The 17,425-nt window shown below is 47.9% G+C and overlaps 1 protein-coding gene across 1 annotated transcript in view; it reads right to left on the bottom strand.

The window, feature by feature from the left end:
* The window catches only part of PRDM14 (PR/SET domain 14), a 15,882-nt gene extending 1,402 nt beyond the window's left edge, over positions 1-14,480 (bottom strand). Inside the window, exons 1-6 of the mRNA XM_046641707.1 lie at positions 13,778-14,480; positions 13,166-13,219; positions 12,921-13,078; positions 11,634-11,904; positions 7,313-7,515; positions 1,348-1,449 (exon numbers count right to left, since the gene is read on the bottom strand). Coding sequence (XP_046497663.1) covers positions 1,348-1,449; positions 7,313-7,515; positions 11,634-11,904; positions 12,921-13,078; positions 13,166-13,219; positions 13,778-14,480 — 1,491 coding nt within the window. The remainder of the gene's footprint in view (positions 1-1,347; positions 1,450-7,312; positions 7,516-11,633; positions 11,905-12,920; positions 13,079-13,165; positions 13,220-13,777) is intronic.
* Positions 14,481-17,425: the final 2,945 nt, after the last annotated feature.

Consider the following 17,425-nt stretch of genomic DNA (forward strand, 5'->3'; position numbering starts at 1 on the left):
CAAACTTTTCCAGAGTGGCCATAACATTTTAGCTTCCCAAGTATTTGTTGTGTTTACGTATCTTTTCTTGGCCACTTCTGTTCTTTCCCTTATTTATAACCTTTCCCCTCATTCATTTCAATACTGTGCTCTGACCTTTGTCACTTTCAGGGAGTATATTAGAAAGTTAATGACTTTGTTTTTTGCGTCCATTGACAGTGACATAAAACACCAGGTCAAACTGGTGACCTTGAATTTGCGGGGCTGGGAGACAAGCACTCGACAATAGGGTGTCTGGACATATGTGGAACTGCTTCACTGCTCAGTAAGGTGCACAAGCTGTACCTGCCTAGAACAGCCAGACACAGCCAATTTTCATCAGCTTAAGTAATGGGAGGCTAATGTGTAAGCCAGAATGCCAAATAGCTAATTTATGCCTAAGTGAATTTAGTTTCCAGGTTAGCTACAAGCACAAGGTGAGGATCAGAATTAGAACTCTAGAATGATTATTTCCATTTTTGACACAATTTCATTGGTGGATTAGTTCCTCTAAGCCAGGTAGATTCAATCTTTTCTTTCTCTCTGGAAGGTTTAGAAGTCACCCTAAGACAGTCTATATTCCTCTAATGGCTTTACTATAAAAAAATTCAAATGACTCGATAATAGAAACAGTCTATTTCAGTGCTACCCAATAAGACTTTCTGTGATGATGGAAATGTTCTGTGTCTGTGCTGTCCACTTTGATGGTCACTAGCCACACGGGGCTTTTGAGCACTTGAAATGTGGCTAGCGCAATCAAGTTGCTGAATTTTCCATTTTATTTCACTTTTATCAATTTAAACAGCCTCGTATGATTAATGGCTAACTATGCATTAGACAGCACAGATGTGTGCCATCAAAACAGGACACAGGATGTTTTGGTCTACTATTTCTAAAGCATGGTCAAACTATTGTTTCTACTCTAGTAACCCCTAACCACATATTTGTCTCTTCGTTTTTATAATTCAATATTCTGTATAACATAGATCAGATGCCACTTCAGTAACATTGCTCTAGAAAGTAAGATCAGCAGCATTTAAGAGTCTGTACTCTTACATACTACGTAATCAGGCCCACAATCATCGGGTCCTGGTAAATTTAGGAGTATATTTCATTATACATGTCCTAAATGCCAATTTGGCAATAGGAGGTCATATCTGACCATCTTAAACAAATCTGAACATATTTGGGGATGGAAATGGGGATTGGGTTGATAATGGACTAATTTACTAAGAACTCGTTATAAGCCAGGCTTTATGCTTCAAGTTCTTATCCATGGACACCCACACAGGGCTCAAGGCCAATGCCTTAGAAGGAGGGCCCATTTACCTTTGTACAATACACACAGTGGTAGGGTCTGTCTCCGGAGTGGACTCTCATGTGCTTGTTTAGGCTAGAAGACTGAGAGAAACATTTCCCACACGTGGAACACTAAGGTGAAAAAGAAAAATATAGCTGAAATCACATCTTCCCTCGCAAGCTCATTTCATCATTGTGTTCATCTAGGGGAGAGAGCAGAACTGCTCTTTCTATTCTGCGTCTGTAGGCAGAGGATCATGCAGACCTAGGCTAAGGGTCTATCGGAGACAGCAGAAGGACATCCCAGAGCCACAGTGAAGGCTCTGGCAGCATGGGTTCTGGTCCAGAGCCTGTTCAATGCTGTGACTTCAGGTAATTCATCTAAAGCCTTTGGGTATCAGTTGCTTCAGACGTGAATGTGGGAACCGAATGGGTTCGTGGCATGTAACAGAAGGCTGAGTTAGTCCTGCTCTGTCAACAAGTACCTGTGTGACCAGAGCACATCAGTTAACCTTGGAATTTTCATTTTTTGCTTTTCCTCATGGGCAAGGGCAAAATAGCTGCTCGGTCTTCCTCGCAGGAGTTAATTGCAAGCACTGTGCAATTAATTCAACAAGTATTAATGGAGTACCTACTACGGACTCAACTCTCTGCTAGAGACATGGAGCTAACAATCTAGCGGGGGTGGTGACGAATGTGTAGCCAAAATGGCAATATGGCTGGGAGATGAGTGGACACATGTTGTACCTACAAAAAGAGGGTAACATTTTGGGGGGCCGGTGAGAACATGTAGTGCAGCCGCTCGCTGTGAACAGTTCATGACGTTTCTCTGTGCTCTCGACCCTGGTGAGTCCTGTCCAACCTTCTCAGGACTTCTGAACCGGGTAAAGAAACTACTATGCTTTCACACCCTGCTCCCCAGCCGTGCTTACATGCACAGATGGGAGAGGTGGTATTTTTAGCTGGGAACTTTTAGTAGAATTTTGCGTGGATTTTTAAAGTCTTCTCTAATTTTGCTGTACCACTTGAAGTTTTAATAAAGAGCAGGTATTCTTATTACTAAAGCACAAAAAGTCAGATGTTCGAGTTAATATTGCCAAAAGAACAGGTCAATTATAAAAGGGCAGCAATTAGAAAATGAAACTGCTCTTGGAAATTAAAAACAAACAAGAACAACAAAAAAGTCGTGACTAGAAATGCTGTGCACCTGAACGGATCCAGCTAATTGCTAAGGACTGAATACACGATTTGGAAAAATAAGGTTGGGGATGTGTCTGAGGATGCTATGCAAAAAAAATTAGAAGTTAAGCACCAGGACATAGATTCAGCCTAACACCTGGTCAAAAGGACTTCCAGGAGACAGGGAAGGATCTGGAAGACAGACGATAACTAAAGAGAACAAGAAAAGCCCTGTGAGCTTAGGACTTGTGCCTTCAGGTGGGAAGCGTGCTTTGGACGCCACCAATTACACAGCAAAACAAAAAAAGAAAAGAAAAAGGCATCCAAATTTCAGAACTTCAAAGATAGAGAACAATTTCCACAAAGAAGAAAACTGGTTATTTACAAAGAAACAAGAACCAGCTTGGCATAAAATGATAGAAGAAAATGGAACGATGCCTTGAAGGTTCTGAGGGAGAATTATTTCTAAGATTCTAGATCCAGCCAAATTATCAAAGATGTGAGTAAAATATCCTCAGACACAGAAGGACTCAGAGAAATTTTCAGAGTACGCTTAAAAATAATTACTTGAAGATATGCCCCAGTAATATAAAAAAGAAATGCAGAAGGAAGATGAGTGGGATAGAAAAATCAGTAGAACTAATTCGGGAAGGTGGTAAAAATATCCAAATATGACCGTTCACAGGCCTGGAGAGCAACTGGTTCAAATCAGAACAAGCTCCATCAAGAACGCTTTCAACAAGGATGGAAACATCATCACAAGATTTACACAGTTAAGAACTAAATTATCTCTTGCAATTAGAAATCCCAGCAAAAAACAAAAGCTCATAAGGAAGTCAAAGATGAAAGACAAATACAGTTAAAGTCGGGCATAATTTTGAGTAATTAACGGAGTGTAAGAAACAACACTTTCTGAAAGAACAAAGCCCTCTCTCCACTGGTCACGTATTTCAGAAGGTTGGAGGGGCTGGCCAGGTAGCACAGTGGTTAAGTTCGTGCGCTCTGTTTTCGTGGCCTGGGGTTTGCAGATTCAGATCCTGGGTGCAGACCTTGCACCGCTTAGCAATCCACACTGTAGCAGCAACCCACATGAAATAGAGGAAGATTGCCACAGATGTTAGCTCAGGGCCAATCTTCCTCACATACACACACAAAAAGGTTGGAGAAGACTGACATTCTAAACTCACATATGAAATCTTGGTACTCCTTGTTATGGAGTACAAGGATTTCCTCTGATATCTGAAAAGGAGAACGTTTAGGTTTTAAATGCTGGAAGAAGGGTGATAATAAAGGGTTTTCCATTGTTGGTGGTACACTCAGCATCTTCTGATATTTTAATCAATCAATAATTTTTTTCTTTCAGAAAAGGATTGTTCTTGTTAAAAATCACTTATCGAAGTTCTGCATGTCTGTTTCACTAGTGCTTGTTTTTCTTCTGTTCAAGTTAAATTGTGTGGTTTTTGGTTTTTTTTTTGAGGAAGACTAGCCCTGAGCTAACTACTGCCAGTCCTCCTCTTTTTTGCTGAGGAAGGCTGGCCCTGAGCTAACATCCATGCCCATCTTCCTCTACTTTTTTTTATATGTGGGACACCTAACACAGCATGGCTTTTGCCTAGCGGTGCCACGTCCACACCCAGGATCCGAACGGGTGAACCCTGGGCTGCCGAGAAGCGGAACGTGCGCACTTAACCGCTGCACCACCAGGCAGGCCCCAAATTAAGTGTTTTCTTTTAGGCTTCTGCAGAAATTAAATAAACTTTATCATCTTAAAAGTTAAGTACACAACCTAAAGTATAGGAAATACAGAAATCTAAGAGAATAAAAAATATTAAGCAGTGAAAATAAAAGAGAACACCTCAATCTTTGGAACATAATGAGAAATTCAGGTTGAGATGGTGAGGCAGCAGCTAGACATGTGCCTCGAGCTCAGGACAGACTTGTTGGCTAGACATCTGAAACCCAGTGTTAAATGGTATTTGGAGTCACGATAAAGGGTAAGAACATTCAGGGGGAGTTTGCAAAGAGAAGAGAACTCAAGAACCCAAGAACCCTTGGAAACACGGAGTATGACAGGACTCCCTCACTTCCATTGCCAGGTAGAAATGAAAGCTCCTCTTTTGAAGGCCAAGTCACCACACTCCACTAGTACCAGCTTCCACCACCCTTCCCGTATCACTCCTGTCATCTATTGACCTCCTGGTCCTCAGTTCCCCAGTTTCAAAGACAGCAGTATCTGAGTACAGCTTCTCTCCTCGAACGCCAGCTTAAGACCACCACTGCCCTCAGTGTTTAGGCAAATGACCCATCCAACAGCCTAGCAGCAATTTCTTGACCCAATTCTGATAACTTTTTCCTGTCCACTTTAGTCGAAAACAAAACAAACAAAAACTAATCCTGTAGCTTCTACTTTCTTAAACGCCCTGTGATCTAGCAGCAGCCAATACTACAAATATCCTAAATGCTCTAACCCATTAACTGTAAGAGCCACCATTACACTTTATGCGATAACTAAAGAAGAAAACGCTACCCGTTAAAACTATGGTGTTGAACACATTCCAATTTCAGAAATATAAAAATGTGAAAAAACCCTCCAAATTCTAGAAGTGATCAAATATGGCTTTTAAATTATTACAAAAGCACATTGTAATACATACTTTCCAAGGACATACATTGACAAACCACAGGACAAATGCGAACAGTCAATAAAATATATTTTTAAATTTAAACCTCATGAATGATAACGATGCAAGTTCAAGCAAGACACCATTTTTCATCATAAAAAGGATAATATTGTGCAGGAGACCTGGGGCTGCTGACTACACCGCAAGCCCAGCAGGTTGGACTATGAATTGACACTTTCTCTGGGAAGCAGTTTGGCAACTAGATTTGAGCCTTAAAATTGAACACATCCTTCGACCCAGTTTTGGTACTTCTGAGAATCTATCCCAAAGAAATAATCAGAAATGGATAACAGAGATCATGATTTCTATATAATACTGTTCTCTGCAGCAATAAGGGGAGGGGCACAAAACAGGGGATTGGTTAGATAAATTATGGCACACCCATCTAATATACTGATATCGCCATGATTATGTTCACAAATTACTCAGGATGTAATGTTAAGTCAGAAAGCAGCCTCATGATACTCAGCATGATTCCAAACATACTACAATTACACACACACATATAGAAAAAAAGACACCTAAAATGTCTTAACTTTGGGCCACAGCATATCAAATGGTTTTTATTTTGTCCTTTCTCCAAATTGAATTTGCCAAGCACACACTATTTTCTCATGCTAAAAAATAAAAATTGGGAATAACAATTTAAAGCTTACCAAGTAAAGATATAAAAATCACTCTTGCTTCATCCTCAATCGTACTCCCAGAGTGACAGTTAGCAGTTGAACGTGTTTCTTGCCGACTGTTTTTCATTTATATGTAAACATCATACACAGCATACATAATAAAATATTTCAAATGGCATCATTCTATACCTAGCCTACAACTTGGTTTTGCTTAATAAGCCATAATTTATATAGCCAATTCTATGTTGATGAACATAGTCTGTAACTCTTCACCATCAGAATACTGGCCAGTGTCATTTTTTATTTTTGCCAGTCTATGGGTGAGAAATAATTTCACTGCCTTAATATTTAAAATGTTCTTTTTTTTTTTGAGGAAGATTAGCCCTGAGCTAACATCTACTGCCAACCCTCCTCTCTTTTTGCTGAGGAAGACTGGCTCTGAGCTAACATCATGTCCATCTTCCTCCACTTTATATGTGGGACGCCTACCACAGCACGGCTTGCCAAGCGGTGCCATGTCCGCACCCGGGATCCGAATCGGCTAACCCTGGGCCACTGAAGCAGAAAGTGTAAACTTAACTGCTGCGCCACCAGGCCGGCCCCTAAAATGTTCTTAGAGTTACAAAAATAATATGTGATAACTGTAAAGATATTCAAACTTCACAGAACGTAATGTACTGATTAAATGTGATTTTTCCAAAAGCTTAGCTGTGAACTGGAGGGGAGAGACAAAGGCAATTTTATGATTACTCTCAGTTTTCAGGAGAAAAACTGGGGCTCAGAGGAGTCCCTCAAGGTTGCAGCCTTGTCAGCTAGTCCTGACAGGACAGGGAGTCAGACCGAGTCCATCTGTACCCCAGCCCTGTCCTCTTTCTAGTTAAGCCCAATGGTAGCTTGCATTTTTTTGCACCAAGCCTGGCAGTGCAACCAGATTTCTGGAACGGCAGAAAATGGCTCCCTAATGCCACCACTGCTTTTCGTCCTCACCAAATCCTTGGCATGCCGTAGAGGCCTCCATGCTTTGGACCATGCCTACGCTTCATCCTCGCCTACAGCCATCACTATGCCTGCACAGATTACGGAACAAAGTGAAGTCACCTCACAACACATGCCAGGCTCTTTCCTGCCTGGAATGTCACAATCCTTTCCCCCTGCCCAACCAACCCTGCTTCCATCCAATACAAATCAGAATACCCCATTGTCCCTCCAGACTCGGCTCAAGGCCACCTCTTCTATGAGGCCTTCCATTACCCAGGTGTCAGGTAGAAGTGGACATTCCTTCCTCAGCGCTCCTCTCTACCCTGTACGTCCATTCTGTCACTAATACGTCACTGCATTAGTCCATGTCTGCCCTTCCATAGCACTGTCACCTCCTTCAGAGACCCTGTCTCATCAGGCATTGTGTCCCAGCAACTTGCCAGGAGGCCCTTGGTGCACTCAGGGGTCTGGGGAAGGAGCCTGAAGGCAGAGGGAGCGATGGGCGGGATCCTTCGCCGCCCTCATTCCTACCTTGTGAGGCCGGTGCTTCTCATGGACATGAAGGATATGGATCCGCAGCCGGTCCCGCTTCTCAAAGGATCTTTTGCAGAGAGAGCAAGGAAATTTCCTGTCACCCTTGTCCACACAGGCGGTGTACTTGAGATGCTTATCTCTGTAATATTTGTAGGTAAATACTTTTCCACATCTTTCACATCTGTAACCTTCTGCAGACTCTGTCAAAGACAGGGATAAGTGCCAGTGGCTTTGTCAGCTTCCTTCCCTCATTCTTACTTCCTCCAAGATGATTTTTAAAAACTTTTTCTCACAGAAAATTTTAAACATATACCACAGTCAAAATAATAGAATAAACCCTCATGTGCCCAGCACCAAGCTTCAACAATCACCAACTCATAGTCAATTTTGTTTCCATTTATGTCCCTTCCCTCCACAATGGATTAAACTAATACTAACTTATCATTTGGTTCATAAATACCTCAGACAGTAACCTTTAAAAGATAAAGATTTTTAAAAGCATAACCATAATGCTATTGTCATACCCAAACAATTAACTCATATTCCTTAATAGAAATACATGTACCTGTGAGTACATATATACACATGCATGTTTGTATAATTATTTCACAGCCAGTTTGTTCAATTTAAGATGCAAAGTCTGCATATTGTCCACAGTTGCCACGTCTCTTCACTTTCTTAACCAGTAGGCTCTCCTTCCCTTTTACTTCCTGCAATGTATCTGTTGAGGAAGCCCCGTCTATGGCCCCATTTAAGAGCAGTTCAGTCCTATAGTTCTTGAACACTCCTGACTGGCATGCGTTACAAGGTGACTATACCAAACACACCCGTCTCATTGTTCCTTTCAGATCAGCCTGAGCTACAAGTTCAAAGCAGTTCCCCCAGGACAACAGTGGGAACCCACAGCTTCCCTCCCAGGGGTCACAAGTGCTGTTCCATCTGACCCCATTTACAAAGCCTTAAGCACCCTTTTATCTTAGAGTTCACTTCTCTGAACTTTTGGGGAGGATTCCAGAGCTAGAATTTTCTGGTATAGAGTAAGGATGACAACATCTCACCTTCCTTAATACATAGGGTTGTCACCACGATTAATTTAATTCTAACACTTATTGAGTTCTTACCACCATGAGTGATGCTATCACTGGGTGATAGACAAGGCCAAGAAAGGTAACTCTGTCTTTATCAACAGAGGAGAGAGGGGGAGGAGAGAGGTTAGAGAGGGTGCGGCGGACTCTAGCAAAGGAGATCCCAGGTCCAGGGGTGTCTATATGTTGGGGGGAGGGGAGAGGACAGGGGCCACCTACAAAAGCATCCTTGCCGAGGTCACTCTGGACTCCAGAGGATAAAGTAGCTTTGACTGAATGCATCACTGAGACCTCATTGTCTGGCCCCAGGGAGGGAGAGAAGAGCCAGGAGTGAGTGTATGCAGGGGTCTGTAGATGGAAATCTTTTTGGCATCAGGACAGCAGGAAGCTATCCATCAGGGGCTTTGTTAGTTGACAACTATGTCCCAGGCACATTTAACAGGTGGCTAAGGAAATAAACCATCCATTAAGTAAATAACCAGGAAGGCAACCGCCCACCCCAGGACCAGGCTTCGCCCTGCCACGTCTATCACTTTCATTGAGGTGCTAATCCTCTCTGAATGCCCCTGCTGGGGCGGTTTTGGCTCAGAGCTAGAATTTTCATTGGTCAGAAATACCTGGCCTTCCTGCTTCCTGGGGTGGAAAGAGAGGGTCTGCAGGACACGGTCAGCGATCTTTACAAATCAAAGTGCTAAAGCACACCAAAATTCAGAATAAAGGTTCAGCAGTGAGTTTGCATAAGAACAACCATTTAGGTGAAAAAGACACACCACCCTTACTAATTAGGCTTCAGCTGCCCACGTTTTCTGCTCAGGTCTTTGGAAATCCTCTTAACCTAATTTTACCCTGTTCCCTTTCCTCATTCTTCTCCCCATCTCCATGAGCTACTCTTTTTAGCCATTGGTGTCTCAGTACCAACGATGACGCTTTCTGCCCCACTACAAACACCCAGTTCAGACAGTTTGGTAACGATTAAGAGTTGTCTTCACATTCCACACCTCCATCCCCCAAAACACACACTCTGCAGGCTTGTATACTCAAATAACCCGCCCACATAGGGTCCAGACCCTTCCCTCCCACTCAAGACCTTAAAGGGGAAGGCTCCCACCAGTTCTCCCCAAAAGCCTTTGAGAAAAACAGTTTCGAGAGGACAAAGGAATTTTGACTTTTCTTTCCTTTTTATCCTTTCCAAAAACATTCATAATAGAAAACAAAGGAATTCATCCATAATTCTTCCCAATGAATTAAGTTATTTACAGGTTCCCTTCCACATATTGTCCAAAATACCTATTATTTTGACAGGGCTGTAAGCATCAGATATAATTTGGCTCAGAACTGGAGCACAGGTAACCGCATGCTGGGTTTGTCCCTACTTGCCATTATTCTCAAGCTCTCATCCCTGTTGCTTATCACACGATTGAGATCTCTGATATCTGTGTACCATTCCATGTTAATACATCATCATTTACTTAACAATTATTCTACTACTGACCATTTAGGTTGTTTGTGCTTTCTCACTACAACATGGATAGTGCTGTAGTAAAAATCCTCATGCACAAGGCTTTTCCTTTTGGATTATTTCCTGAAGACAAATTTCCAGAAGAGTATTACTGAGACATCAAAGGTTATGAACACTTTAATAGCACTATACGTAGTGTTAAATACTTTTTCAAAAGGAAAATGATTAAATTTTGTTGAGTTATCAAGCATGTATTTTTCTCAAATGCATTTTCACTTTCATTTCGAAAGTGGATTGGTACATTTTTGCAAGTGTCCAAAAGGACTTACTTGGCTTGGTGCTAAGCAGGAGACAACTGTGAGTTCTAGGACTCGAGAGAATCCCACCACCTCACCACCACCCCACCCAGACCCCAACCACACAGTGGGGTAGGAGGAAGACAGTTCACTGAAACAATTCTGACAAGCCCTCATTATTCGGCCTCTAGAAAGATACCGCTCATTATTCACCTCCTAATCCCTGAGGAACACGTCCTCGCCTCGGGCTTCACTCTTCCCTGAGCCTGGATTGCCTGCCCTCTCTCCCTGCCTATCATATGTCTCATTCCATCTCATCCCTAAAGCAGTTTCTCCCAACTTATTCGCAGTGTCTTTCTCCTTCATTCAATGCATGTTGGGATCAAGGAGCAGGAGATATTAAGGCGTTGAGGGTTATTCCTGCCCTGAAGGTCTCAGTCTAGCTGGGACACGCAGGCAGGCAATCCCTGCAGTGTGTGATGAATGCAATTCACATTTTCCTTAACCTGTTATTTATTATAACCTAATAAGGTGGTCTTCTATCTGATTTCTCATATTACAGTAATTTGCATTTGTCTTATCCCACCTACTAGATCAGTAGTTCCCAAACTTTCGTGCATATAAAAATCACTCGGAGAGCTTATTTAAAGCACAAATTCCAGAGGCTCACTCCCAGAGAGTGAGTGGGTCAGTGGTCCTCTAGCTCTTTGCTGCTCAAATGCGGTCCAGGGACCAGCAGCATCAGCATTCCCTGAAACCTTCATAGAAATGCAGAATCTCAGGTCCCAACCCTGAGTGAGAATCTACATCTTCCCAGCATCCCCAGGTATTCACATCCACATCAACACTGGAGAGCGAGAGTCTAGCTCAATGCTTCTCAAAGTTGACTGAGACCCACAGTAAGAAATTCATTTGATGACTGAGACCCAGCATACACACACATACCCATTTGAACCAAAAACCTCACCAAACAAGGGTTATCTTACTCAAGTAGGAATTACATCAATACTTCCCATTCTATTTTATCCTTATTCTCTTTTTTTCCTCTAATGCTGGTCTCCACCACTAAATTGATTTCCCACCCCATTAAGATACTATAGGCCACCATTTGAAAAACACTGCTCTAGAGTTCTGACTCCATAGCTGTGTTAGCTTGAGCAGAGATGAATCAGAATCTGGCTCCCATAAGGCAAAGCTTGCATCCATTTATTTCACTTTTATTTCCAAGAGGGGGTAAAGGGGCAAAAGAATAGGTATCCTTGTGAATACAAGTAGCTTCAACAGCTTTGGGAAAATGAGGGCACTTTCCTCCAGCTGGGTCCCCCTGGTTAGAGACACCCTCAGTTTAGTCTCCTGCCCCAGCCTTTGGGAGGGAGGAGCGCCAGAAGCAAGCAGAGAAGCTGCGGGAAGGTGCTCATGTTTGAAAAGAGCCCCGTCCTTCCACCAGGAGGGCCTCCGCGTTCGAGGAGTACACTCACCCTCCGAGGGCTCGGAGGCCTGCTTCCCCTTCTCCGTGACCTGAAGGCTCACGGGAATGTCCAGGAACTTTTCATAGCAGTCTCCATACCACACAAGGAGCTCCTGGTTCTGGTGGATCTCCTTGCAGCTCTCATAGAAGATCTGCCCTTGGCATTGCACTGCCACCAGGTTCTGCTCCTTGGGGAACCGCGCACAGTTGACGTAGGACATCCAGTTGCCCGCACTTCCTTTCCCATCTATAAAGTGGCTCAAATGACCATCTTCAAAGATCTAAATGAAATAAGACACGAAGTTTGAAAAATGCACTTTTTTGGGGGGCTAACCTATACAGCAAATGTACTCATTAAAATTTAAAATCCAAATCACACCCTTTAATCCACTGAATAGTTTTCTTATTATTAATATTAAATTATTATTATTAAGCCTAAATAGATTTATTAACTTAAGAATCTCTCTATAGGTGATGTGACATTTTTAAAATGTTGTTACTTTTATCACTTTCTTGATTTCCAAATTTCCATAGTGAGCATACATTAATTTCATAAGTAGAGGTTAAGGGAAACAAGAGGGCACATTTAATTTCATCCCTTAAAGACAACCACTTAGTTTTGTATTTTATCCTGACCTAGTTTTCATGCATGTTAACGGAGCCATAATTTAGTTCTTTCTCTGCTGTGCGCAATGCTACTGTATCCAATGTTTTGTTATTATAAACAACCCTATGATTAACATCTTCCTCATGGTCTGAATTTCAGATTACTTTCCTCAACTATATTCCCAGAAGTAGAAATTCGGGGTCAAGGAGGGGTTATCTGATATATTCTGACAAACTGCAGTCCCACCAGCATATGCCACACACAGTCAAGAGTACCAATTTTTACAAACCCTTAGCTAATTTCAGAGGCAAATGATATCGAAATTTTAAAATTTGTTTTTATTCCCTTTGGGATATTCTCAGCATCACTCTATATTTAAAGCATTTGGTTTTGTCTCTAAATATAACACAGTGTATTAATTCTTTAAATGTATATTCCACGACTAATCTTCACACACTAAAATGACTTAAGGTACCAAAAAATACATAGAATTCCTGCCGGGCGCTATCCTCAGGGAGTGAACACCCGCCTTTCCTTCCCTTTATGTTGCAAAACAGGCAGCACAGACAGCAGATTACTGCCCTGAGTGTCCCTCTCCCAGGCCAGGACGCTCCCAGAGGGGCAGACGCCAAAATTTTTCCCCACCAGCCTCCTCCTCACTTTGAGCCAACCCACCAGAAAGATATTTACCTCCCACATCAGAGAATTGTCTCCATAGGTCTTGACTTCACTGGCGTTGACCACTTTACCTTGAAAGGGCCCAAATCTGGCTCCTTTGGCAATGTGGCTACTGCAGAACACACCAAAATGTGGAACTTCGCCAAACACAGTCTGCCTGAGGCAGAGACCTAGAGGAAACCCGAAGCGGGAAAGCCACTGAGGAAAATGACCACGTCTGTCTGAGGAAAGAAATGCAAGCAAGGCGCCCCGCCTACCTTCTGGTAGACGAAGGGAGTGTTTATCCAGACTTTGAGGAAGAGAATCAGACCCTAGAAAAAGACAGGGTTAGAAAGTTAAAATTCATAAGGCACTTCCCCCCCTACTCCCTAGAAGGCGACCATTACCATCACTTCGATGTTTACCTATCCTTCCTATTTTTCCTGGTCCTTTTACACTTTCTCATGTGGGACTCTGAACAACCCTTGCAAGGTGACGTAATTAACCCCATTTTGCAAATTTAAGATTTTGTCTAAGGTCAAGGTGCATGGCTGAGCTGGGACTCTCAACGTGAAGTGCATGAAGCTCTCATGGAGACCTTGCACATCCAGGTAGAATCTGATCCCGGGTGACAAGTCTGCTGCATGAACCATTTCTCTCCTCACCTTCAGCTCTCACTAAAACCAACCTCAGGAGTCATGTCGTCAAGCAAGCAGGGCCTCAAAAGTGAGCCTGGCTCCCAGGGCTCCGTCCTCTGATGGAAGCACCTACACACCCCTGCCAGACTTGTACAGCCTCAGATCCACCTCCAGCGTCGCTTGCCTACTCCTGCCCCCTCCCACCTCTATTCCCGTCCAACCCATCTCCCGGTTCATGTCGACTGCCTTTACCCGAGCTGTCTGTGGGGACCAGGAGGCCCGAAATCGCATGGTGCAGGCGCGCTGAGGGCTCCAGGCTGGGGATGACTCCGTACAGAACTAAGCACAGGTCCTCCTGGGTGAAGTGGTAAGGCCGAGGCGACTTCTTCTCCTGGCTCCCGAGTTTGGGGCCATCCTCAGACCGCTTGGTGGAGGAGCAAGATAATAACTGGGAGGTCTTCAGCCTCTCAGGGAACAAGGAAGCGTCCACAGGGGGCGGTGGAATTAGAATTTCAGGTCCACAACACTGGTCACTGTCGCTGCGGCCACCAAGGTGGCCCAAGCCTTCCCTGGCGGCGCCCGTACACTCGCGGCTGCTGTTCAGAAAGGGCGGCCCCTCCCTGGGGAGGTGGGGAATGGGGTACCACGGCGGCAGCTTGCTGTACCAGGGCAGATCGTAGAGCGGCTCCCTCTGGAGGGCCAGGCCGGGGCTCAGCAAGGGAGGCGCCGGCCGGAAGGCGAAGGGGGGCACCGCCTGGGATGCAGACACGGCGGCCTCCAGCTGCCGGAAAGGTTGGAAGTTCTCCTCCGCAGCGGCGAGGCTGTTCCCGTAGTGGCCAAAGGGCAGGTACGGCGTGTAGTAGGCGGCCAGACGAGGGGGGCTGCTCTGGAGCCTCTCGGGCGGGTAGCACACCTTGTCCTGGGGGCCGGCCTCGCCTGGCGGCCGCAGAGCCATCCCCGCCGCGGCGCGCGGCGCGTCTGCGGAAAGCAAGCGCGGACGGGTGAGGGGCTCTCGCCGCCTGGCCTCCACCATGCGCGCCAGCCCCAGGTCGGAGGGAACTGGATAAACTTCCCACTTGAATCCCGCAAGCCCTACTCCACAAACAAAACGAAAAAACAGCAATGAACACAAACACAGAAAAACCCAAAACGAAAATCTGCCAGGAACCCGCCCGACTCCAAGTTCCTGGGAAGGGTCGCCTTTGCCTTCCCCCTCCAAACACACCTTGACCGAACACGGCGGGTTTCCGAGCCCCCCTCTCCAGGTGCGTCCCGAACCCGCCTCCTGCAAAATCTGGTTCAAGTTCCCTCTCCCTCCCTCCCGTCCATCCAACAAACCCTCGCAGCGTCGGTCGGAGCCGCCGGGGCCGCGGCCGGGAGCCGAGCGCAAGCCCGCACGGAGCTGTGGGCAGGCGGCAGCCCCGAGCGCCTCTGGGTCCCCAGCGGGGAGGGAAGGGCCAAGGGCCCCGCGTCGGATGGCGCAGGGGGCAGGTCCCGGAGGCCGCCCCGCTGCGAGCCCCAGCTCTGACCCCGCGGACCTGGCGGTCCCCGCCGCCGGGAGGAGCAGGGTGCCCCCTCCGGCTCCCCTCCGAGCTCCGCAGCCAGCGCCCGGCGTCTCACGTGGGCCGAGTCCCGCCACACGCCCCAAGTCCCTCGGGAAACTCCAGCTGCCCCACCTGGGGGCGCAGGGGGCCTGGGGTCGCCTCTGGGAGCAGGCAAGGACGAGCCCCAGGCCAGGTGGGAGAGCAGCCTCCCGGCCGCCGGCCCTCGCGCCCCTGCGCCGCCGCCGCCGCCGCCACCCCGAAAGGGCGGCGTTTGAACCGACACGAGTTCACCAAGGCTGAGGACTGGAGCCCCGTCAGGGCGGCGGGTCTTGAGGGCAAGATCAATGAGTCCAATCAGGAAACCAAGCAGGGTCGTGACTCAGAAATTAACGAACACGGGGGTCAGGGGAAGAGGTCAGCCACCACGAAGGCATCCGCCCGTCTCCTCCGGAGCCCCCAAAGGCGCACTGCTCCTGGCCTCCCCTCACCTCTAAGATCTGCAACTTGGGGCTGAAAGCCACTTAAGGAGTAAAAGCCCCAAGAGGGCAAAACGGCCACCCAAAACGAACCGCGCCAGCCACCGCTGCCTGCGCTTCCCAAACGCCCGGTGCACGACGGCCCCGGGCCTCCGCGGCGCACCCCGCCCGCACCCACCTCCGAGATCCCCGCCGGGCGGGCGCTGCGGGAGCCAGCGGGCGGCGCAGAGGGCTCAGGACGGCAGGTTTCGGGCGCGCCCGGAGGGCCGAGGAGGGTTTAAGAGAGCGGCGGGCGGGCGGGGCCCCGGGGCCTGGAGAGGGCGAGGGTGGGGATGAGCCGCGGCCCACGCAGGTCCCCAGGCGCATCCCTCCCCGCCCACCGCAGCCATTGGCTGGCGCTCGACTCGCCCCCCCAGTCCCCAGGGGGTCGCGCACTGAACTCAGCGGTTCTCCAAACCCTCTCCCGGACCCTGGCCGAGCGCTCGCCGCCCGCTGTCTGGGGCGTGCACAATTGCTGCTCCAGGCCTGCCGGGTGGGGGAACAAAAAGCCTGAGCAGGTGTCACCCAGGATCCCCAGAGAAGCCCCTCTGCCCCACACCGACCCTGAGCCGGCGCCCATAAGGCCGGGACTCGCGTCCCGGCGTCGCGCCCCTGCCTGTCGGCTTCGAGTTCCCAAGAGCCCAGCCTGGCCAAAGGCGGCCTCGAACCCCAAGGACCAGGTGGACGTCTGTCCCTGATACCTCGTGGGGAGCGGGCACCGCCCTTCGGGCTGGGAAGCCGCGCCTTGTGGGTCCGGGGCGCGGACACGTAGAAGCGGTGGGTTCACCTAGACTCTGGGCTCTGCTCCCGCGATGCTTCCGAGGTTTCGGATGGCTGTGTAGCCCTCTTGGGGCCTTTACTTCTTAAGTAGCTTCCAGTTTCCGAGGACCAGCCCCCTGTGCTGCCACCGCTGTCTCTTTCCAGCGGGGAAAGCTTGTGACCTCGGACGCGCAGGGCGCTTGAAAAGCAAGGTCCAGACCCATACCGCGCGCTCGATGAGCGCATTTTTATTCTCCTGGCCGGCGATTGAGCGAAAGAAAGGAGCACTTAGGCCCATTCACATTCACTCCTGGAAGCATCTAGGGTGGAGGAATCCCCTGTAAGGCCGGGTGACCTTGGCCAGGTTCCTAGCCACCCCGGCCGTTGCTTCCTCTGCAAAATGGAGCGAGCACTGGCCGCCTCTGGGCGCGGCGGCCAGGGTCGAGAGCAGAGGCGGAAACCCCCCAGGCCTGGTTACTAAGCGTGGAGGGAAGGGAAGGAGGAGACAGCCATCGGCTAAGGCGCAGCCAAAGGTCCTAACGCTGGCGGAAAGGGAGCCCTGTGGCGGAGCGTGGCTTCCTCCGTGAGCTACCCGACCTTCCAGAGCAGCCACGGCGGGGCGGGCGCCCCTCTCGGGTCCCGGGCCCTGGGGCGCCGGCGTGCGCAACCCCCTCCTCCCCACCGCCCACCCACCGCGCCCACGTGCGGGGCCAGGTCACCGCGCCAGCTGGTCTCAGGTGCCGTCGGGGGAGCCCGCGCTGCCTGGCTCTGGACCCGTTTCCCCGTCGTAAGGAGGATGTGAGATGAGAGGGGGCGCATTCATTTCTCAGCCGGGATGGGAGGACAAGGAGGCCGGGGTTTCTTTCCTTCCTTGCTCTGTACCTCTACCCCAGTTCTTAAGATCTTGGCTAACAGGTTGAAGAAGTGAAGAGGACCCTTCGAATCTAGTCCGAGGCCAGCACCTCTGGGAAGAATCATGTACTTGGAAAAGCAGAATAACTTCTGCTGCCGTCTTCCTTCCGGAGGCATGGCCGTCCCAGGACTCCTACGACCCCTTCCGTTTACTGTATCTTCCTTCCTTC

Source organism: Equus quagga, chromosome 16, assembly GCF_021613505.1.
Source record: "Equus quagga isolate Etosha38 chromosome 16, UCLA_HA_Equagga_1.0, whole genome shotgun sequence".
Taxonomy (NCBI): domain Eukaryota; kingdom Metazoa; phylum Chordata; class Mammalia; order Perissodactyla; family Equidae; genus Equus; species Equus quagga.